This window comes from Uloborus diversus, chromosome 5 (assembly GCF_026930045.1).
Source record: "Uloborus diversus isolate 005 chromosome 5, Udiv.v.3.1, whole genome shotgun sequence".
NCBI lineage: Eukaryota > Metazoa > Arthropoda > Arachnida > Araneae > Uloboridae > Uloborus > Uloborus diversus.
The window spans coordinates 153,739,636-153,764,454 of record NC_072735.1 but is presented as its reverse complement, the minus strand read 5'-3'; the positions used below and the strand labels follow the sequence as shown (position 1 = coordinate 153,764,454).

The following is a 24,819-nucleotide window of genomic DNA, read 5'->3' as shown; positions in this document are numbered from 1 at the left end:
GACATTTTAAAGGTGTGGTGAAAATTTTAACCAAATATTTTAAAATTAACAAACCTCTCATGAACATCCAAAATAATTTTTTTTTTTTTTTTTGCGCTCTTTTTTTCATACAAAATCTGCGTGATGTAAAAAATATTAAACAGAAAAATGTTTTTGTTTTTCATTAGTTTATTCATCTTAAGCATAATAAAGTGTTAAACATGATGGTTTTTACAATAAAAGCAATCAGTTCCGGTTGACTTAGTGTTTTCAAAACCCTGAACCTCTTAATTTTGACTGCCATCTTATAAAGGTTTTATATAAAATCTATATAAAACCATCTTATAAAATACGATCAATATATATCATTATATAACACTGCCATTTTGTAATTGACTTATTGTAGTTCTAAAGTTAAAATTGAACGTTAGCGATTTGTACAAAAACTAAAGCTTACATTAAATACAGCGCCAGCTCAGTCATTTCCAGCCGAGGACTGCAGTTTCGTGCTTATTAGCACTCATCAGCCCGGCATAGGAAAGTGACTGAGCTGGAGATGGAAAACCTCTTATGGAAGCCAAGAGAGCCAAACAAACTGGTAGCTAATGTAGAATTAGCACAGACCAGCCGAGTGACCGAAGCAATGGCTCGGTTCAACTCGAAAATTAATAACATGCTCCTGGTTATGTTTTATAAGAGAAAGAAAAGCAGTGGTTATAGAATAATCAAAATGATGTTGTACTGTTATTTAGGCAACTACTAAAAGAGGAAATCTAACTTCCGTGATTATTTAGAATTTTTTGGAACTATCACTGATTGCTCTTGGTGATGCTGATCAAGTTCCTTGTAGTTATGTTGAGTTCACCTGGTGCTATCAGATGGATGGTGAAAGACATATATTGCTTGCAGATTGTGTGCTTTCGCAAGAAATTCAAGCTAACATCATATGAAATCCAGGCATTAAAAAGAATAAGTTTGCTCATGACAAGAATCTAAAAATGAGGCTGAATGCACCATATAATGACTTGCATCTTTTACAAATACTAGAACTAAATCAAGAAACGGATAGTGCTCTTATAGCACTTAAAAGTACAACTTTGGTATCTAAGTGAAGATTCAATTTGAATAGCTTTTTTTTTTTTCAGATCTTGTGTCTCCGTAGGAAAATGCTGCCCATGTTAAAGCTTTACAGCGACAAAAATCTAAAACGTTTTTCAGAAGACAAAAATATTAAATCTTTTCTAAATAAACCATTATCAGATTTTGTTATTGAACAGACTCTGAATATCTTACTGTAATGAAACTGTACTAATTTTTTACAAGCTGAAACTCATACCTAGACTGAAAAAAAATGATTACACCCAAGCTAGGGAAGTAGTGTCTGCATTGAAGGGAAAGACTGCCATGGCTAAAGCTTTACAGAGACCGAAATCTGAAAAGGTTTTTCAAAGTCTAGAAGTCAAAGCTATCAAATCTTTTCAGAATGAACCATTGATACATTTTGTTACAGAATAGACTAGGAACCTGTTTACTGTAATAAAACATTATACTATTTTTTTTGTAAGCTGATGTTCATACCTGGACTGAAAGAAATGCTTAAACACAATCCAAGGAAGTAGTGTCTGCATTGAAGATAGTAAATGATTGTGCTGAGCGAGCAGTTAAATTTGCAAATTATTTTAATTTGCAACTTACTAATGAAGAAGAGAAATCAGCGTCGACTCATTTTTCAAACAGTGGAACATCAAACCGAAAATTGATGCAATTGCAGTTTTAAAACAAAATTAAGTAAGTTCAACAAAAAGAATATTTAAGATTGAAACTATTGTTCATTATTAAAAGAAAAACACTAGAAAAAAGGCTTTTGTGTTGTGTAAATTTTATGAAAATTTAAAAAACAGAAATATTACTCGATAAATTAGCTTTTCGAAACTTTTAATGGCATTGAGCTGTCACTTAATACTCCTCAAATTGTTTAAAATTTTGCAAGACAGTTATTTACACCAAATGTCACAATAATACATGGTATGAGAGTTGAAATTCCAAAAAAAATTTTCCCCCGTACAATTTTGGGGCAGTCGAATATATATCGTATATATTTCAGACCATTAAACTAGTATTGTATGAAAATATTTTATTAATTCATAAAATGTGTTCTATGCTCATAAAAATTTACAGTCCCTACAACTCTTAAGTTTTGTATTTCAGTAAAAGTAAAATATAATCTATGGTTTAAGATAAAGAGATTGATTTATGTTTTCTTTAAAAGTGCTGGTGATCCGTAAATTCCAATAATTTTGGGTTGCCGTAAAAGTTTGAGCTGACAACACATTCTGAAACTGATTTTTTTTAAGGAATTTTGTATGCATATTCAAAGAGTTTTTTTTTTGGGGGGGGGAGGGTCAAACTTTCCCATAGTTTCCAAAAAATTCAGTGTCGTCTAAAAATTTTACTTCAGTCCACTTGCACCCCTGGTTTTCTTATTTATTTTTTATTTGAGATTATATAATAGCTGAAAAGCATAAAAAAAGACATTTTCAGGTAACTGTGCTCTTACGTTTTATGCATATTATACTTATTTTTAAATTAAAATATTTCTCTTTTTTAGTTTGAAATCTTTCTGGACATGTTTTTAGTTGGCTTAACTGGTGGAATTTCCACGGGTAAAAGCTCTGTGGCATTAATGCTTAGAAGTATGGGTGTAGAAGTTATTGATGCTGACATTGTTGCCCGTGAAGGTAAGTTTAACTTCAATGTTTAGCTAGCTGCTTTCTTCCTAGCATCCTTCATTCGTGTTTTGATAGGAACATTAAAATGATTCATTTAAAAAAAAAGACAGAAAAGCACAAAGAAACTATATCCTTTGATACCGAAGTTGACTTTAAAAAATTTGAATGTATAGTAGAATATTTATCAAGAACTTCAATAGCAACATCTCATAATATGGAGCATTTCAAGTCCTAAAAATTCATGCTTTCATGTACACACGTGCAATGAAAATGCATACATCTATTAATTCTTTTTTTTTTGGATGTGAGTTTAAACTGAGACTTGATTAGGAAGCTAAACTAGTTGGGAACTAAGATAAATAAATACCTTTGTGCTGAATAGTAAAGTCAGACCAAACAACGTAAGTAGAAGCACAAATTTGTAAATTACAGCAGACACGTGTTTCGGCGTTACAGGGAACGCCTTTTTCAATGCAAAAATAATGAGTTTATGGATGAAAAGACATCCGACAAAAGCTTTTGTCGGACGCCTTTTTCAATGCAAAAATAATGAGCTTATGGATGAAAAGACATCCGACAAAAGCTTTTGTCGGATGTCTTTTCATCCATAAGCTCATTATTTTTGCATTGAAAAAGGCGTTCCCTGTAACGCCGAAACACGTGTCTGCTGTAATTTACAAATTTGTGCTTCTACTTACGTTGTTTGGTCTGACTTTAGTTGGGAACTAGTTTATTTATACAAGAGTTCTGGCAAAGCACATCACCTGGATGTTGTTTGATACGCCCCCCAATTTTTCAATATCCTCAAACACTTGCTGCTTGCATTTTTCTTATTCTAGATGAAAGCTTGGCAATTGGAAGTAGCTGGTGAATTCTTTTCTCAGTAACTAGAACTGGCAAGCACTTCATCCTTTCCAGACAAGAGACATATTAGGTTAAAACTTAGCCATTATGCCTGTAAATTTTTGAACTCTTTGGCTTTACTCTATGACAGCAACTTGAGTCCCTACTTATAAAGAAATCATCAATATTGTGTCTTGAACTGTTTGTGTCCTGTTAGGGCAAAAGCAGCTTCTGATCAAACTTTTCTTCTAACTCGACAATTTTCACTTGTTGTTTTGGTGATTTTGTCTTTTTTTCCTCTTTCAAGAACCTTTTTCTTTCTTATATCCATTTTATTGTCAATATCCATCATTCATTCACACCTACCCTTCTTCCTATGTACCATTAAAAAGTATTTTCTTTCTTGCTATACCAATTTACTGGTTAAGACACCCACGTGAGCAACATCAAAAAGATTGTCCAGTTTAGAAAGAAAAGCTGATTTCTTAGTTTGCCTAGTTGATGAGTTTTGGTTTTCTTTAAATGTTGCTGCTCTTTGAGAAACTGTTCAAGTTTTATAGAAACACTTTTTTTGTCTCCCAATAAGATTCTTGCTCTTTGCCAAAATTTTGGTTTTTCCTCTAACGGTCACTGTTGAAGCTTCAGTTCAAAATGATGATATAAACTATATCCTGCAGACGATGTAATGATAGCAATTTCTTAACTTTCAATTCAGCAACTGACCCACCAAGAAGTATAAGTTGGTTTTAGATATTGTGGCTTTTATGGTGATTTTGGTTTCAATAACAAGTCTAAAGTAAAATTCTAAAAAATAAAATAAGTGTGAAAATAAAACAATTGTATACAGCTAAGAGTATCTTTATATATTAATAGGCTAGCCGTTTTCTTTCGGTACCGATTTCTCTTCTGTTTGTGAACCGATTTCCTTCATTCTTTTTTTGTTCAGTAGCCATTGCCGAGTTTTAGTGTCATCAACAAAATTTTTTGAAATCGAACGCTAAGTAACGGAGATATTAATAAAAAAACGCATTTTCGTCCTAAAGGGCACTTTCTACGCGAACGGATGGTCCATTTTTTTCGAATTTGATATGGTTGGTCTTTAAAAAATGCTCCTTACGAAGAAATTGTCAGGGCGCCCAAAGTCCAATAACCTAAATCCACTAGAAAAAAGTTATAAGCGTTTTTTAGTAAGCGAAACCCACAAATTACAATTTTATCTCTTTTCCATTGTTGACATTCATTGTTGGAAGCGTGAAATATTTAGTTTTAATTCATATTTTAAACCGCTTTTTCTGCCTGAAAAATGCATTTTAATGCTTTGAGCAATGTATGGTTGAAAAGCTCATGAAAAATACTTTGAAACACGTTCTACCCGGTTTACCGAGCAAAAACGCCAACCCGCTAGAAGCAATTAAAAGTTGGTGAAAATTATCTTTATTTGCTTTTTCACGTGACATGGTTAGCATGAAGAAATTGCTGGATAATATTGTAGTGTTGCCAATTCTCGCTTGAGCATAAAGAAATGAAATAACTGCATTTGTTAAGAAAAGAAATTAAAGAGTAGGGAAATGTATATTTGCACACTGTTGCCACAAAATTGGGGCTGTCCACGAATGAAGTCCCGCTTTAAGGTGGGGCTCACGAAATAGTAACAGTTTGTGACAAGGGAGGGGAAAGACGTGACAAGAGGAGCATACAATGGGGAGAACGTGACAAGCCTTTTTTAAATAGGAAGTTTATGAAAAACAGCGTGACATGTGACAAAGGGAAGAGGGGGGTATAGTGAAGTGCAAAACATTGTGATAAAGGGGGGGGGGGGTCGAAAATGTTGAAAAGTGACATCAGTTATGCACCGCCCGTAACCATAAACAAATCACAAAGTCAACCTTTTTTAAAAATTTTACTATTATTACAACGGCCAGTGTTTTTGAATGGACAGTTATATGTTGACACAAGTAGAGTTCGTTCATTTGATACTTGGAAATTTATATTTCTAATGACTAAGAAGCAACTTACTCAATAATAGTAGACGTTTTATAAGTAACATTGTCCACACAGAAGTTTTACATATAAATTAAGTTTTGATGCTTCATTTCATACAGGAAGATTTCAAAAATTCGATAATTGGTGATTTTTATCCATCGGCATCATTTTTTTTTTTGTTTCCAATGCCAGTGCCAAAAATGTTTTTCCTTCGCATACGTAAACAAACGTAGGGAAGTATTTATTTGCATAGGGTTAGCTCAAAGCAACATGATATCCAAAATAAAATTGTTCAAGCCAGCAATTTGTCGACCGCACCAATTTCTCAATGGGGTTGTTTCCTTCAATCAAAAGTACTACTTTTAGTCACTAAAATATATAGAATAAGAAAAAAAAATGTTGAGCCAGAAATTTTTTTTATTTTCTCAACAGTTGTTTTCCTAAAACTTTTTTGAATATCCGATTTTGGAAATAAGGCGTGGTCTTTATGACGTTATAAGTGATGTACTTTGCCCGCGACTCCATTGCCGCACTAAATATTTACGGTTTGCTCTCAACCACATTTTCGGGTTATGATAATTTACGCTGTGCGCTAATGGCATCAATGCGTGGCATTTTATCTCTTTTAATGCTAAAAAAATAATTTCAATCTGCACATCAATCAAAATAGTTGTTAAAAAATATTAATTTTTTTTCAAATTATTTAAAAAATGGTTAGAACCTTTGTTTTTAAGCATCCTCTTCCAATAAAAAATACTTTGAAAATTTCGGAAATGGCCCCATTACCGAAATATCCCCTTTCATCCATTTATTTTGAGATTAACAGATAAAAAGCAAAATTGGCATAAATTATTACTGTGGTGTTGTATGTTCGTATAAAAATTGTATGTTTTCAGATATGCAGTAAACATGAGTAAGAATAGAAATTATAATGTTGGAAATCGTTAACTTCATACAAGTTTTCCTCAAATATTCATTTATGAATATGGTTGAATTTCGACCACTGGGCAAACACTAGTCACATATTAACATGAAATGGCTCAATTAGAACTTAGACAGGCTTATAAATATATCTAGGTTGAGCAATGATGTCATTTTCATCCCCATATGTGAACATAAAATAGCTTTAAGGTATATTTATAAAGTAATGTTTTATGAACGGGCTGACTAACACCATCCATAAAACAAAAAAAAACAAAAAATAAATAAATTTTTGGTCAGTTCTAAAAAATTTTGGTGCGTTTCCTTTTGCTCTCCACATTAGCTCTTTGTTCTCTCACATGAACAGCTATCCTTGGAAACCTGAGCTCATTACATTCTACAATAACAAAATTCCATAAACTTTCCAAAAAAATTAACAAAATTTATTAGAAGTAAATGCAACTGGGTCAACATTTTCTAAACCTCTTGCAATTTTTTGTTTCTCTTCATCTTTTATAATAAAAGCTATTGAGCCCTGAGGATTTGAGTCTGTAATGGCTCTCTTAATCTGTTGCTGAGAATTCTTGGTTTTTTCTTGTAATTTTTCTGTTTTGAAAGGTAATTGACCTGGTTTTATTTTGAGCTTTTCTTTTCCAAATCTCTGATGTTTTTTTTTTCTTTTCAAGTTTTTATGCTGGGCCAAAGTAGGCCGCATTTTTAGATTTGGAGATTGCTGTTATTGAAAATGTTTGAATAAAAACCTAAACAGAAATGAAAAGAAAACTACACTACTACATAAAGTATTTAATAGTGTTCATAAATAGGTGCTTAACAAACTCTTAGCTGATATAGAACTGCTTCTACATATAAAAGTCTGAGAGGTTGTAAAGACAAATGTTAGCACAATTATCACAAAATTAGCAGAGTTCATAATTTTTTAATTTTTTAAAAAAATCCAAAAAGTTGGATTTTTTAAATTTAAATCAGATTTTTTTTATTTTTTTTAAATCTTCAAAAATTTGTAAATATTAATAACTTTACATTTGTAAACATAATATATTTCATACAATAGATGAATCCATTTAGCTTACTTTTTAAATTAAGATAAGTTCTCTAACTATTCAATACATTTTTAAAATTTATAAATGCTTTATAATGTTTAGATAAGATATGATTTTGTTTTATGCTTGCTTAAAGATAAGATTTCAATCGTCATGTAAATTTTTAGTGTAAATTAATATGTTGAACAAATCCTTTTCTTATCTATATTAGTCATGGTGCATAAGAAAAACTGCAAATTTTTGTTTTGTTCTGAACTGTAGTTTTGGAGTAAAAGCAATATTGCAAGAGTGAAAATCTGTTACATACACAGAAAGAGGTAGTTTTGCCTGTTATAGTTAAGATGGTATAATGCAGTGTGGTGAAATTTAGAGCAATGCATTCTAAAAATGCAAAATTAATTTATAAAAATAAAATCAACTGATTTTAATTAATGATTTTCTTTAAAAAAATCACTTGATTTAAATCATGATTTAAGTCAATCTGATTTAAATCAACAAACCCTGAAAACTAGTGTGTTGCTCCTTGTAGAGAGCTATCTGCTTAGTATACATTACTGAGTCATTGAGACTGCTCTCAAACAGATCTGTCAAAATACGTATCTTTAAAAATTGCTTCTTGAAAGTTGATCGAGAGTATTGTATTGTTTTCTCAATTTGAGCCACAGAAGGACCCTAGGGCCAAAGTAGCCCGCATTTGCAGGAATGTTTGTTTTCTTGGCTATGGAAGGCATTGTTTCAATTTTTTTAAAAGGGGATAAATTCAATGTATTTCACTAATCAGAGTTTCAGGAAATGAATTATTATTATGTGAATATTTTTACTACTAGTTTGATTCATGTAAAAGTTTTGATGCTTATGTTACTATTTTAATAATTTATTAGACTGAAAAGGTCAAAATCCAAAATTCCCTTTCTACAGCATTTTATTTGTACATTATTGCATTTTGCAATACTTAATAATATTTTTAAACTTTGTTTAATTCAAACAAGAGAAAATGTTTTTTATCTATATTAACCCTTTTTTTAGGGGAGGGGGGCTAATTTTCATAGCTTAGGTTGATTTTTTTTTTTTTTTTTTTTTTTTTTTTTTTTTTTTTGCATAGTGTAATTATTTTTTTTTTGTTTTGTAAAAGCAGTTCCAAAATCACATAATCAAATTTAATGAAATTGTTCAGAATAATGTTTTAAAGTATTACACATGTTTTAATTTTTAAGTGTCTTGGGAAGCAATTCTCTGTATGATATTGGAAAGTGAAATGCATAAATTTTGCTTGATATTTATTTATTGTGATGTTGTTAGTGGTTGAACCTCAAAAACGAGCTTGGCGAAGGATAAGAAAGGAGTTTGGAGATGCTGTATTTCATACTGATGGTTCTTTAAATCGTAAGGCCATGGCTGCAGTCATATTTGCTGAACCTGATAAGAGGAAACTTCTGAATTCAATTACACATCCTGAAATATATAAATCTATATTTTGGAAGTGTTTGAAACTATTTTTTTCTGGTAAGTTTTATGTTGTTCTCCATAAATTGTAGTTTCATTGGCATATTTCTTTCTTTTAATTGCTTTTACATTTTTCTTTCTTTCTTTTTTTTTTCCTGCAATTGATCTTGATCTTAACTTTCTGCTGGTACCTACTTTCTAATAAAATGCATTAAAATACTTTCTACACTGCCATGTTTCATGCATATATTGAAAGCAATGTCAGGGTTGTGGCCACAAGAAATTTGCCTTCGTTTAGAGACCCTTAACAAAACTCTGATTAGCCAAAATGAAACCTTTAATAAATTCCAATTGAACCAAATCTCACCTGTTTAAAAATGATTTTTAAACAGAGGTAAGCAGATCCTAAACCTAAATACTCTCCTATTAAATTGGTTTTAAAAAATGAAAGGCTTTTAAAACAAGGCTATTAACTATTTGACATTAAAAGAAATTATTATTCAGTGCAGCAATAGACCAATTAGGTATTGGTATGTTATGAAAAACCTTTTAGGTAAAATATTCACTTCACTCGTTGAAATCAGCAGCACTTTTCAGGATGGCCACAAATCAGGAAAGACGAGATTTATCAGGGAAACAAAAGTTTTGTTTCATTTTATTTTGTTTATTTGCTAGAGCTATCCACAGGCTTTGCAGGTATTAGAATATTGAAAGGTTGTTTGGTTCTCTTGTATATTTACAGTTAACGTCTACTATGCATTAAGTTTTTTTTTTTAATCTCTTCATATTTTTGGCAGATTTGAAACTTTAGCATATTGCTCAACAGAAACCAGCAAATTCCTTAAAAATAATTTAAAAGAGGAAGGAAGTGACCCTTCCTTGCTTAAAATGCAAAATAAGACATTTTGCCGAAAAGGTTGTAATTTAATACAGTAACCCCTTGTTATATCGCTCATTCAAATATATCGCTCTTTTCCTCTCTCTCCCAAAATATTTAGCCCCCCCCCCCAAAAAAAAAAACCATTGAACAAAACAAAAATGCTTCCATTCTTCTGAATTCACTGGAGATGCAGTAGCAGTAATTCCTGCCATCCAAATGTACATTACTACCAGTAGAGTATTTCAGTTTAAAATGATAGGCAGGCACTAGTCCAAGTAGATGAAGCCTTTTAGTACAGAAAAGATTTGTGCTTGCATGCATAAATCAGGATTTGCATCAAAGAAAGGAAGAATGATCTGGACAAGCAAAAGAGTTTTCTGGAAACAATCTGATTACTTTTACTTTTTACATTTTTTATAGAGCAAATCGAAAAGATTAGAAAATCTATTGAGAATAATAAGGTATTGGAAGTTTCACTCTTATCCGACGGTATTATGAAAGATCAACTTCATTCGCCATTTGATGTTTGTACCTTTCTGACGCTGAAATTTTCATAAATTTTAGTTTTGTTTAAGTTTTGATGCGCGTGATGGTACATTCACGAACTACATCTGAACCAATTGAAAATTATGTCAAAAAGAGTGAATTCTAATTTGCTTGTGTGTTGGATGGATAACTATTTTTAATGACCTTGGTTATATCGCACTTTCGGATACATTGCGCTTTTTCTTCGTCAAACCAAAAAAACAGTGGCGTAGCTAGACCCGACTTTCGGGGGGGGGTTACTTCTTTTATATATATATATATATATATATATATATATATATATATATATATATATATATATATATATATGTGTGTGTGTGTGTGTATATAATCGCTTGGAATTTTTTCCTTTCTCTTCTCTCTTCTTTTTCTCTTTTTTTTTTGAGACTAACTTTTCGGGGGGGGGGGGGGTTTTGTCCCCAAACCCCCCCCCCCCTTAGCTACGCCCCTGCAAAAAAAGGATGATATAACAAGGGTTTACCGTATTTTAATAATTTAATTGAACCTGATTCCTATAAAACTAAGAAAATAAAAGCAGGCAACTTTAACAGTCAAAATATTTTAATTTAGATCTTTTTCTATAGAAAGAAGGATTCATCGCCAAAATAAGCACGTTTTTAAAAAATTTTAAAACGAAAAAAAAAAAATTAAACATTCAAGGGGAGTAAAAGACGTAAACATAGTAACATACACATTTAATTTTTGCTTCAAAGATAATTTCCATTTATCTTTAATTTTTGGTTGTATTCTTGAGCTAAATCGTTTAGAATCGTTTGGCTTGCTTAAGATAAGCCTTGGATGTTAGTTTTCTCTAAACTATTCTTACAGCTCTCCTAATGCTCTTAGAACTTCAAACAAACTTCATCATAAGCAGAAAATTCCAAGCTTTCAGATGACCTAAAACTTAAAAATGTGAATAAAATATTTCTCCCTATATTATCAAATTTGTGTGAAAACGGACTGAAAATTAGAATTAAAAAAATAACAATCGAATTTTTAAAAAATTGCTTTGAGGTGCACACCCTACAAACTAATTTTGTGCCAAATTTCATTAAACTTGGCGGAACAGTCTTGGCGTTATGCGTGTCAAAGAGATCCAGACTTTGAACTTTATTAGTAGGAAATATTTTTTTATTATTTTTTAAATTTATTAATTATTTATTAACATTTTTATATTGTTGTTTGCTAAGTGCACTGTGTGTTATAGTGGTCGATCATCTTAGTTTCTAGTGTTCACTCTAGGAAAAAAAAGGGCAGGGTGCTGGCCTTTGAAAGGGGCACTTTTTTAAAAAAAGGGCACTATTTCAACGCGGTGTCCCCCCCCCCCACCCAAGACCAATGATGCACCCCCCCCCCCCCACCCGAACGCCATCACCACTGACTTTAGTACTAGCTGCGTCGCCCGGCTTTGCACGGTCCACCTCGAAAATAAAAGTTATATCAAGTGACGCGAGTTCAACACTCAGGCTTGAACCAAAAAAAAAAGTCACTGAAATTTTGCGGCAGATTGCGGAAAACCCCAAAAAGTAAACATTTTAAATCCCCTGATTACAGGAAAAGCCTCAAAATAAAAACAAGAATTTTACCTGTTCATATTCGAGAAAAAAAATGGCAACAGATCTTTCATCTCAATGATTTTCTTCACCCGCTATACATTTTAATAAAAGCATTGTTATGGAAAGTTGAGATGAAGCACTAAATAATAATTTGAATGGAGGAAAGCCTTCGAAAAATAGGGATTTGATTTTGAAATCTAAGAGTCATAATTAATAGTTTTTAATTGATATCTCCGCTAATTATTATCGGAGGATTATGTTAAATAGCCAAACATGAAGACGGGAAGATGACGAATCCATCGATACCTGGTTCGATGGTCAGTTCACTGTCGTTCGGGAGAAGAAGCTTGGACATAGATAGATAGATACTCAGATTTTATATGTATAAGATTAAATATGATTTCATCCAGAAAATGCACTTGTCTGCAGAATAGGGTTAGCTCACCCCCCCCCCCCACACACACACACACACAAATGCCAACTAAGCTAAGCACATTTTCCATACGCCATAGGAACATTTGGCAAAAACTGAAACTTGGCTTTGGGTGTTTTTCAACACTTTTCAGGCCATAATTTTAACTACCTATAAGAGTAAAAAAAAATTCTAGGCATTTCAAAACCCTTTGAATTTCAATTTAAGAAGAACAGTGTTTAATTACTGATCTCCCCTTTCTACCACAGAAACTGCCTAGTAATGTGCATTGTGCCATTGAGTATTTTAGTAGACATCAAAATCGTGATGAGTGTAAATTCTCCTTTTTACTTTCTTCTATATCTAATATATAGAAGAAAGTATTGGATTTGTGCAAATTTTCGAATTTCGAATTTTGACGGATTCGAACGTTTTGAGGTGTGCTGAGTCCATTTCGACTATTTTTGGAAAATGTCTGTCTGTCTGTGTGTATGTGTGTGTATGTGTGTCACGTGTGTGTGTGACCAGTTTTTTGTGGCCGCTCTACAGCAAAAACTACCGCATGAAATCGAACGAAATTTGGTACACATATGTGCCCCTATGTGAACTTGTGCCCATTGGTTTTTGGCGCGAATTCATCCAAGGGGGGTGGAGCAATAGGACGTTTTTTAAGTTACCCGTGAGTGCTATTCCTCAGGAAGTAACTGGCGGAATCAAACAAAATTTGGTCCATATGTTGCCAGTAACAGGTACAGGTGCTAATTCAATTTTGGTGTCAATAACTCAAACGGGGGTTGAGCTATAGAACGTTTTTTGTCGTCAATTGTGACTGCTGTATCTCAAGAAATAATGAACGGAATGAAAGAAAAATTTATCGGCAAGTAGCCCTTAGTGGGTATAAAAGCTGATTTTATTTTGGTGTCAACAGCTAAAAAAGGGGTAGCGTAATCGCCCGTTCTTTTTTTCCATTGTGAGTGCCCTATCTCAAGAAGTAATGCTACGTTCTGGTTGAAATTTGGAATATATGTGAATCCATATGTAAACACGCTTTGGTTCAATTTTGGCGCCAATCGCGCCAAGAGGTGCTGATTTAATTTTATTATCATTATTTTTTTTGCGAATAAAAATAGCTTTATTAATGCAACAATAAGAAAGATAAATCGTAATAGATTGTCGTCTGCGTATTTCTCGTGATTTTAACTGTATGGAAATGATCGGAAATATTATCTCAATGATTTAAAATTTTTAACTGTTGCCATCTTATGTTTGATAACAAATAAAATATTTGTAATTAATTCAAGCAAGGCTTTTAAAATAACTTTCAATTTTCGCTCTTTGCTTTGCTTTTGCAATAATTCAGACATTGGGATGGTCGTCAAGTTTTTGCATGTGTAATTTTGTTTTTGTTGGGAATATTGCTTCCTCGTCAAGCATGGGGAGGGATCAGAAAAAAAAAGAAAAATATAGAAGAAAGTTTCGTGATGGCCACAACATACTAGTTTAAATATACTACGCTTCAAATAGAATAATTAACTTAAAATACTGTGTGCAGTGCTTCAAAATGCAGTGGTAGCAAGTTGCAAAACTAAAAAGACTTTATTTGAGCTCTATTTCCTAGTCTTGGAGTTGTTCAAATTCATAACACAAATGTGTTGGCAGATGTATGCGCTCCTAAATGCAATACATAAGCAGCTTGGGCCAAGCTAAGATTTTTATCTCAGACAATTTTTGTGAAAATTTAATACATCAGCATTTTAATTTTGTGGTTTTTTTTAAAAATCAATTGTATAATATTTATAAAGGAAAAAGAAACAGTGCAAGATCATTTTAGTTAGAAAAAAGCACAAGTATGTCAAAAGTATGGTTTTTATTGTGTCAATAAGTGTTTTAAATAATCTGTTATATGAATCACACACACACACACACACACACACATATAAAAAGATAATAAAAATTCTTAGCAAAAAGGAAAGAAGTGAATGAACGCCCAGTCAATGCGATATTTTCCCATTTCAAACGGTTTTGGGGGGGGGATGGGGATGGGGGTTAAAAATCTAAGATATTAAAAAAATACCCTTGCATTTTAGCCCAGTAAGCTTTGGACTATGTTCCTCTTAGGAAACAATCAGAAAGTTAACTTTCCAGAAACAGATGTGAAAAGATTGCTACACAATCACTATCAACGCGCTAAAATTAGCTAGGCCTAATTTCCACGTGCAAACGAAAAACGGACACAAAGGGCTGAAATGTTAGGAAAATGTCCTATTCTCTCTCATTGTTGATTCTCAGAAGATCAAGGATGGGAAGGAATGAAACAAAGATCTCTCCCTTCCCAGAGGACCCTACTCCTTCCCACAACCTTTCAAAAACCTACCCTCAGTAGAAGGAAGAACATGACTTTGTTTCCTACTGATAAGCCTGTTTGAATTCTGAGAATCTCATCCCCTCTTTGCCTAGGTATTTGCTTCCCCTTTTGTTTATGGGGCCGTTTTCAAGGTGAAATTCTGGGAACAAGGATAAGACATGAGCGTTTTTGCAGATGATCGCTGGACAAATAAAATTGCCCTGATATCGCGGCAGGTCGAAACGATGGTTGAGGCATCTTTTTAAAAACACAGGGTGCCATTTCTTATTTTTGAAAAGGGCGGGGCCCATTTCGCGATCTAAAAGAAGGGCAGAGCGCATTCTGCTGATATGGAAAAGGGCAGGGCGCTGCGCCCTTCAAAAACGGCCTAGCGGGAACACTATTAGTTTCTTTTTGCTATATGTGTTATGTATTTAAATGTTTAAAACATATTTTTTTCGCTTATTTAGTTTCTTACATGTGTCAATTTTTCAGGTCATCAATTTGCTGTGATTGATTTACCTCTTTTATTCGAAAGCGGACAAATGGTTAAGTATTTGCATAAAACAATTGTTGTTGCATGGTGAGTTAAAAATTTTTCTTCTTTATAAATGAACTAGCTGCATTGCCTAGCTTTGCAGTCTATCTCGAAAAAAAAAAATTATGTCAAGTGTTCAACAATCAGGCTTGATAAGATAGAGGGTCTATCTTATCATAAATCTGAGCATTGAAACATGCATATTTTTCTAGGAAAGTTTGGTTTCAAATGACTTGAGCCGCACTTTTCTTCGTTTTGTTTCATTTTCTCGGAATAATTGAAAACTACCAGAATACTTAAATTGACCATCCTGCCCCATAAAAGATATTTTGTTCATTTGAGTGCATTATGAAAAATAGTAGTATTTTGTTAAAAATTACATTATTTTATTCTTTTTAGTGTAATATGTGTGTGTTAAATGTATTTCAGAAATAGTATGATGTTACCATCGCGAAACTTCACCATACTTTTTCATATAAATGCTCCGTACTAAAAAAAAAAAAAAAAACTATATACAAGGTCTAAAGCTTTAAGCAATGGGCACTAAAAATTAATATTTGTTCCTCTCTAGGATTTATTTGTATGCTAATTCAATTAAAACCATTTAATATTCAAGGTTCCCCAAACTAATTTATGTTTCACAACATACAAGTTATTCGTGATAACAGGGATCAAAGTCTTCCTATATTTCCTATAGGTCCTATATTTTTCAAAAAAGGTCAAAAACTATCCTATATTTCCAAAAAAAATCCTATAATTTTTTGAACCCCAGAGGAATTCTACACCAAATACATAATGAGCTATGTGACCTTTCATTGAAAGTCATGCCCTGCTTCATCAAAAAAGAAGCTCTGAAAGGGGAAAACTGGATGAAAATTTACTTGAGTTACAGCAATTAAAAGATTTGAAATTTCATGTTGATAAAACGTTGTCCCGATAGCCCCAAATGTACCACAAAAAGTTTCATTCAAGTTTAAAAATATTAAACTTGACCTAAAATTTATAATTTTCTTCAAAAAAACTAATTTTTCTATGTATTTTTTTTTTTTTAAGAAACATAAGGTGAATTTTCAGAAGTTATAAAACTGGAAAATATAAGCAATAAAATAGGTAATTGGTATTAAGTAGGAGATTTTGCTCTCATGCAGTATTTAAATCTCCCACATAGTACTCAAAAATATGGATTTTTTCATGTCTCAGATAAATTTTTTGTTTTAAATACATTACTTTTTTATTATTCATTTGTAAAAGTTGATTTAAATTTGTGTTTGCTAATAATTTTAAATTGCTTTTTAATATAAATTTATGTATAGTCTTTTAAGAAATAAATAAAAAATTTTTTTTTTTTTTTTTTTTGAAAAAGGGCCTCCTGCTGTATCCCATAATATTTTTTAATTTGGATGAATGTTTTTGTGGTACATATGGAACTATAGGGGCAACGTTATATCAACATGAAATTTCGAATTTCCAAAAAAAAAAAAATCTCGATTGAGCCGACATAAGTGCTGACTCACAATTTCAGATGCAAGTTGGCACAGGTTAGCATTGTTAAAATTAAATGAACATTTTTACAGTTGTTTTGACATGAAAGGAGAAATATAAGAAAATGTGCAACTTGAAAACAGAATTTTCGGGGGGTTTTTTTGGGGGGGGGTATACACCCTAACAGAGGCGGGGAGTGGAACTTATAAGTGCAGGGACAAAAAATTTTAAGTCTAGTTAATCATAATAATAGTAAAAACGAAGAAGTTTGGACTGTCTTTGGTAATGTAATGGTAAGAAATACTCTTCCCGGGAAAAAAAATGCTTAAACTGATGTCTTAAAGACGCAAATTAAAGCCATCTGTAGCAAACTTAGAATGCAAAGGGTTTGGGGTTCTCTCCCAGAAATTTTGTAAAGTTTAAACATCTTTTGAATCTTAATTTAGACTTCTCTTTTTATTGACTTAAGGAGAAGCGAAAAAATTCGGAAAGTCTCCCAGTTTTTTTTTTTTTTTTTTCTTTTAACTGATGAAATCTAAAGAATTTAGTCTTAAATATCTTTTGGGGACTTTAGAAAAAGATATCCTGATTTTTTTTTTTTTTTTTTTTTTTTATTGGAGACTTAAAAACAGTTTTTTGCTATCTAGAGGATTCTCTTCCTGATTTTCCCCCCTCAAACTGGAATCCTTATAACGTAAATTTAGGTCATGTTTGAATTAAAAGGGAGAAGGTAGTTTCCCGCTCAGGGATTTTCTTCCGGAAAATTTACAAAATTGAAGCTTTAAAACTGAAATTTTAAACATTATTTGGTGACGTATATTTGGTTTATGTTCAGGTAAGCTCACCCAGACTGTTTTGAAATTGAAATCTTAACGTTGAGGCGATGTTTGATGATGAAAAAAGTGTGAGGCAGTCGCCCCTTCATCGTATGCAAAATTTAATCATTTTTTTATGCCCTATAAATCCTATATTTTTTCAAAATGTGTCCTATATTTTTTTACAAACATGTCCTATATTTTGTCTGTTGGTCACTTTGATCCCTGTGATAAGGATCCTATGTCTCTTTATCTATCCTCATTATCTATTACTGTTATAGATGAGGATAATGCTATGAAATTTATTTTTAAATTTTAATTTTTTAGCGTTAAGTAGTAACTTAAGATTAAAGAAACCATTTAGGGAAATCCTGAAGTCTCTGAGTGGCCTATTTGCTGAGATATAAGCAAAAGCAGGCCTCAGAAATTCCGTTACAGACATGCCAAGTATATTAAAAGTGCTTAAAAATAGGCTTTATTTTTGCCCATCTATTTAAGCCAATTTTATGAAAACTCCTTATGTGATTGAAAGAAAAATTAATACCATGTTTAAAATTGCGCACCATGCAGTAAAAAAGTCACTCATTGCTGCACAATCCCTTTTTTATGGCCTGAATTTTGCAGGCCTGTAATTATTTCTAATTTCTAAATTGCTCTGTCAACAGTATAGTTTTTTAAAAAGCATTCATTCAAAGTAGCTGATTTCTGGTTTGACTAAAAATTCTTAACTCCTAAATAATCTTCGAAAACTTTGCAAAAAAAGTAGCTAGTCACTCATCTTCAATGTGTCAAGTTGAAGTGGGCACGCTGATAGTGACAGGATCAAGCACTTCCTCAGTCAGGAACTAAACTCGATTATCTGGGTGAAAGATCAAGATTCTTGACTACTGGCTCTCAGGGACGCTAAAGAAATGTACCTATCTAATCAAAAGGACATAAATTGATTGCCCAGTAGTGTAAAAGTACTTATGAAAATACCATTGCAGTTGTCATACTTTATAGCAGGTATCCCCAACCTTTTTGAGCCCAAAAACATGTTCTAGTTTATCGGTTGGACGACAGGCACTTTTTTTTCAATGGTGAATTAGTATAAGACTAAGGTGGATTGACATTCTTGTGTAAAAGAAATAATTACTAAAGAATGCGTACAAAAGCTACAAAGTATAAAAACTCTTTATTAACCTCACTGTCAGTAAAATTTGTATCATTGCATTTTGTTGCAAATTAAGTCAATATTAGAAGACACAATGATATTCCTCTTTGTAAACAAAGGTCCATGTGCACATCTGCAAATCGCGATTAGTGGTTGTCGAAAACGATAATTTACACAAGTGTATGAAATGGCAACAAGATATATCACAGACCTAGTATAACATTGCCATATCTCCAAAACTACTTTTCAAGAAGATCAAGTTAAATATAATGCTCCTTAGCTTAAATTTTTATAGTAACACACTCTAACATATAGTTTAAAAAAAATCTTGTTTGTGGCTGTTTTGCATTTTAATAGAAGTAATGAAAATGCACCATGAAATGTGCATATGACTCAAAATAGACAGTTTTTGACTTGTGGCAGTGTTGTATTAGGTGTGCAATATGTGCTGCATTTTTTAAAAATGGACATTTTTTTTTCTTTTAATTATATTCTCAAACTTATCTTATGCAATTAGTTTTAGTACAATGTCATTTTAAACAGCCAAAGTTTTTATTTCAATCTCTGTCTTTACTCGTACTAACTCAGAAAAGTATAGTTTGTACAGTTATATTTATACCTACTTGTTAATAAGTACTGTATATACTCGCATATAAGTCAAAAAAAAGTTTGTCTCAAAAATGAGGCTTAAAGTTAGGGGGTCAACTTATACGCAGGAGAGAATTTCGGAAAAGTTTTCCCTGATTGTTTTTGTAGAAAAAAACACTCAAAAACATGAATATTTTACCGATTTTAGCCCATTCCTTTTAAGTTAATGCTAAAGAAGTAAATACTTAAACATTCTGCTATGGTTTTACTTGGTCTGACTGAAATAAAGATTAAATAATTACACTAAACAGCCAACTATGCTAAAACTGCAAGGATCACCATATTTGCGAATTTTCCCGATAGTCCATAATTAATGCTCAGTTTTTAAAAATAATGTAATTTGGCTACAGCATTTTTTTTTTTTTTTTTTTTGGATATAAAATCAAAATAAAGGCAACAAATTTTTAAAATCGCATTGGCAAAATCAAACCCATTACAAAAATCGGATGTTTTTTTAACATAAAAATGTTCATTACATTTCATTTTCCTCTTTTTTATAACGTTCAAATTCAAAATTAGTGGCAAACGCTCCTTTTTGTTTCCAAAAATAAGGACTCAACTTATACATGGGTTTTCGATTTTGCTCCTAAAAGTAGGGGGGTCGACTTATACCCGAGTATGTACGGTATTGACTGAAAAGGGTGTCTTATGACTCAATGATACTAAAAAGTGAAAAACACTTTTCCAAAGGGATTGGTAGCATTTCACTTTGTGATTTTATGACTGTTGAATGCCATATCTACTGTTGTAGATAATAGAAAAAAAAAATGAAAAAACTTCCAAATAGCATGTTTTTAAAAATTGATATATATTAATTGTCGTCTTAGAGCTGCGGACATAGGTAAAACGATTGGCGGGCTCAATGGTGCCTGCTGACATAGGGTTGAGAACCTCTGCATTATAAGTTAGTGATAATGAGAATTAATTAGGGAAAATATGAAGCATTTTACAGAAAAATGCTTAGACCTTAATCAGTTATGAACATTTAGGTCCTCAGTAAAATGTAATTGAAATAAAATGAGTATACCTAGACATTAATTCTTCCCAGTGTGAAGATGTTAGGACAACCTAGCATTGATTTTAGGAATATACCAGACTTGAATTATTGTTTAACTTATTGTCTTCAAATGTTCTGAAGTGATACTGTGATGCTTCAGGAATTGATTCCAACCGAATAAACCTAACCTCCTTTCCTCAAACCCTAGCCAACCATACATATCTCAAATTTTGTGGGCATGGCATGTGGTTTATCAACTCTTTGTATTTGCATAAAATTATATTTAGTTGTCTTCGCAGTAAATTAGCATTGGTATTTCTAATGAAATGTTAGAAGGCTAAATGCAATTGCCTAGTCTATACAAATAATGCAAATTAAGAATAAATATTAATCATTCAAAATTTTAATTTGAGTCTTTTTTTTTTTTCAATTTCATTAAAAATAATTTTTCTACAACACTTTAATCAAAGTTGAGATTTTAAAAATTTATGAAAAAATCTGGTGAAAACTTTTTGATTGAAACCCAGGTGGGTTGGGCTTTCCAAACATCCAGAAGTTTTTATATATTTATTTACTTTTTATCAGTGTTTGTTATAAATGCAGAAAAAAATTAAAATTTCAGAATTTAATTTTATGAGTCTAATATGCTTCCTTTGCTTTTTAGTGAACCACATCAACAGATAGAAAGATTGATGAATCGAGACAAACTTTCTGAATCTGAAGCTCTGGCTAGAATAAATGCTCAAATGCCACTTCAAGATAAAATAAAGTTGGCAGATTTTGTTATATACAACAATGATAGCGAAGATTTGACAAAAAATCAAATCCAATCTGTAGTGAGTCAATTACGAAATTTTAAGACACATTGGAGAAACAGAATAATTTTCGGCAGCTGTGTTATTATTTTTGTTACTATTATTAGTGGTGGGACATATTCACTTTGGTCACTCTTTAAGCATTGACATTGGTTTATCCTTCTATCTATTTACATACATGGGAATTGGAAAATGTGTGGCCAAATTTAATAAAGGGCTTGAGGAGACAAATATCAAAACATTCACAGGATTATGTGTGTCTGGATGCAGCTTGGGTGGATTCAGGGAGGGTCAAAGGGTCAGCTGACCTCCCTGTGACAAGAATTTTAATTTATTATGATTATTATTAAACTTTAACTTTTTAGATCCAAAAAAATAGTACATGGAATCAATGTTAACCTTTTTTGCTTGGTTCTGTAAGGTATTCCTTCTCAATGCATCATAATTCAATTGATTTACAGAGTTTGTTTACTGGTCTATTGCTATTTTCAGATTTTTGTCATTTCTAATGAACTTAACGTTTTTTCAAAGCACTCTTCCGTTTTGAATCACACACGTCGTTTAAGTGTTATGCAGGGGTCCCCAGCTGGGGGGGTCATGCTGCAGACTGCAGCATTGAAATTTTTAGAGAAGGGTGTTTTGAGGGGTATTTTTCTTGCTTTTTTTTGGGGAGGGTCTTTGCAATATTTAGGGGGGGGGTGCACTTGCTCCTAGGGATGAGCACCCCTGGTGTTGTGTGTGCTTTTCTCGACTATTTTACTGCTGTAATCAAATACATTCAAAGTATAGGGAATGTGAATTGCCTGTCTGCCCAAAGAAAAATTTTGATGTACATTTGAGGGAGGTTTCCCCATTGAAAAATTTAGCGAGGATTTGAAAGGATTTTGATTTTTTTTTGGGGGGGGGGAGTATTCCATAGTATATGAGAGGGTGCCATCCTCTTTGCCGGATTGACTCCCATCTTAACTGATCTTTTTTTCTTTAAAAGTACAACAGGCTGGCAATTGAAACTTGACCCCTTTTACAAAAAATTTTCGGATTTGTCCTTGGGTAGAGGGCACTATGTAAAGCAATCGAAAAAGGAGGCAGGAGAGAGAAGAAAACCATTATGCGTTATGATTTTATGCAGCTGTGTAATACTGCTGGAGATCTGCAGCACATGGCTGGTGTTTGTTACAAGGTATGTTGTTCCATGCTGCAGTGATGTGAATCATGTATTAAATTGTGTAAAATTAGAACAACGAACAACTTTCCTCATTATCCCCTTATTCCAACTGATCTACATATTGTTGCCTCAAAGTAATAGTAAGATATCTAATCCCAGAAATAACACTGAGATATCTTACTATTGCTCTGAGGCGACGATATCGCCCTCTATCGCCTTTGTGTGTTGTATTTGAACATGCTCATATGGCCCACTACATTAAATACTTTTATATTTGTCCCTAATCCCCTTCAAAATTGGCCACACGTTTTCTGATCACCCAGTATACATATATGTTTCTGTATTTGTCATAAAAAAGAAAGTATAAGTGAAGGTTTTAATTTCCTATGCTTGATATATTTTGTATAATAATTCATATTTAAGAAATTTTTATAAATAATTTTGCGCTCATTATATTCAGCTGTGCACTCATACCGTCAACTCTCTCAAATTGCCAATACGAGAGCCACACAAAATTTAAGATGGAAACAATATCATGAATATAATTTGAATCATGAAGATTTCTTTGCTAGAACTTGCTGCAACCATATGATGAATTGCATTATTTTAGGCTTACTTTATGGTATATTTTTTGTTAATCTATTATTTTCAAGACAGTTTTCACAATTTGCATTTTATCTGAGTATGTGTGCATTAATAGGTTACAGACTACTTAGTTATATATCTGTAGATAATGAAAACCAAATGAGAATGCTCACATAGCCACTCACAGGTGAGATGGTATAAAAGAAAATTTAAAATCATGTTGGGAAAGAGGACTGGGAACTGTAATGATTGTTAAAAAATTGGAAGGTTGAGGATAAAAAAAAGGTTGTTATTGTATCCAGCTTGAGAAACTTTTTAAGTTAATTTCAGATAAAGTTATACTACAGTTGGACCTCCATATATCGAAGTAGCAAATTCCTGAAAAAAAATTCGATATATAGGAATTTCGATGTATAGAAACGATCTTTTTTTATCGTACAAATCTCCTAAAATACTAAAATTAAAGCTAATTTTCGTGTATGAAACCCAATTTCTAATTTACACGAGCATCAGATTAAATGAAAGTTGATAATTAAAAAATTAACAAATAACATTTTTGCGCCATCATACATCTTCATCCTTTGGCAATTAACTTGATCCGCAACATTAGGGGAGTTTCGTTTTGACAATGTAATCGAGAGAAAAGTAAAAAATCAATCTACTTAACTTGAATGATTTTTACTGAAGCTAAAAAACTAGGAATGACAATCAACCGACAAAAGGGATAACTTGAAACTGATTTTAGTGTTACTGGTTGTAACTTAGATTTGAAATGAACTTGAGGGAATTTAAGAACTCCATAACGGAACAACAACCTATCTAGGGGTGTGACCCTCAATCCCAGATTACTTCTTTTCGTAGCAACCTTTAGTAAACATAATATTCTCCCCTAACCTTCATTTTTCATGAGGCAGACAGTGTAAAGCGGAAAAAAATCTACGAATGTCTCGAAAAAAATTTCGAAATATAGAAACAATTTTTCTATGTAATGAACATGGAAATTTGCTGGGATTTCGATATATAGAAAATTTTGATATGTGGAAGTTCGATATATGGAGGTTCGACTGTATTGTAATGAAACTACAATTTTTGAAGATTCTTTTTTACAGAGTGATAAAAAGTCCTTTTTAAAAACTGATCATTTGATGTTTTCAATTCATTTTAAAATTCTAGATAATGTTACAAATGTAATAAAGGTTAAAGCCCATTTTGCTTGTATACATTACTTTCCTTCTCATGAAAAACATTATTTATTGTTGATTGATTCTGTGTATTATTGCAACTATTTTGTAAAAAAAGTTGTTAATTACTCTTGTACTTCTTGTAGAGATTATGTATATTTTTGAAGATTATATTTTATTATATTTATAAATTCATCTCATTAATCTAATTCTAATCATACCTTCATTTACAGAAAAACAATTTTTTTTTTTTTTAAATCAACTATCAGAGGTATTAAGAAGAAATATTCATTTACTTTCTGTTCAATACGAATGATTTGTATTTACTACTAGTGGCACGACTCTGTCCGTAGTAGAAAATTAAAAGGTCTTTTGGTTCACCTGTATATTTAAAAATAATGTATGGTGAATTTCTCGCCAATTGGCTTTCCCATGTTAAATCGTCCATCTTATGATAATTTTGCTCGGGAAAATGTTCTTAAAATTGGAATAGAAAAAGAACAAAATCAAATTTTCAAAAAATTGCTTCAAGGTGCACATGCCTATGCTACAGACTAATTTTGTGCCAAATTTCATGAAAATCGGCCGAATGGTCTAAGCGCTATGCGCGTCACAGAGATCCAGAGATTTTCAGCTTTACTATTAGTAAAGATAAAAACACATATCTTCAAAATTAGTTTCCTTTAGAAGCAAAGTAGTTATGGTGTTTGTTGGTTAAGGGACATAGACTTTTCCTCCATACT

At 32.1% G+C, this 24,819-nt stretch overlaps 1 protein-coding gene across 1 annotated transcript; it reads left to right on the top strand.

Annotated features, from left to right (window-relative positions):
• Positions 1–2,591: 2,591 nt before the first annotated feature.
• Positions 2,592–24,218, top strand: LOC129222216 (dephospho-CoA kinase domain-containing protein-like). The gene is made up of 4 exons (XM_054856694.1): positions 2,592–2,717; positions 8,816–9,019; positions 15,193–15,280; positions 20,995–24,218. The coding sequence occupies exons 1-4, from the start codon at positions 2,606–2,608 to the stop codon at positions 21,290–21,292; spliced, it is 702 nt and encodes a 233-aa protein (XP_054712669.1). The 5' UTR covers positions 2,592–2,605; the 3' UTR covers positions 21,293–24,218.
• Positions 24,219–24,819: the final 601 nt, after the last annotated feature.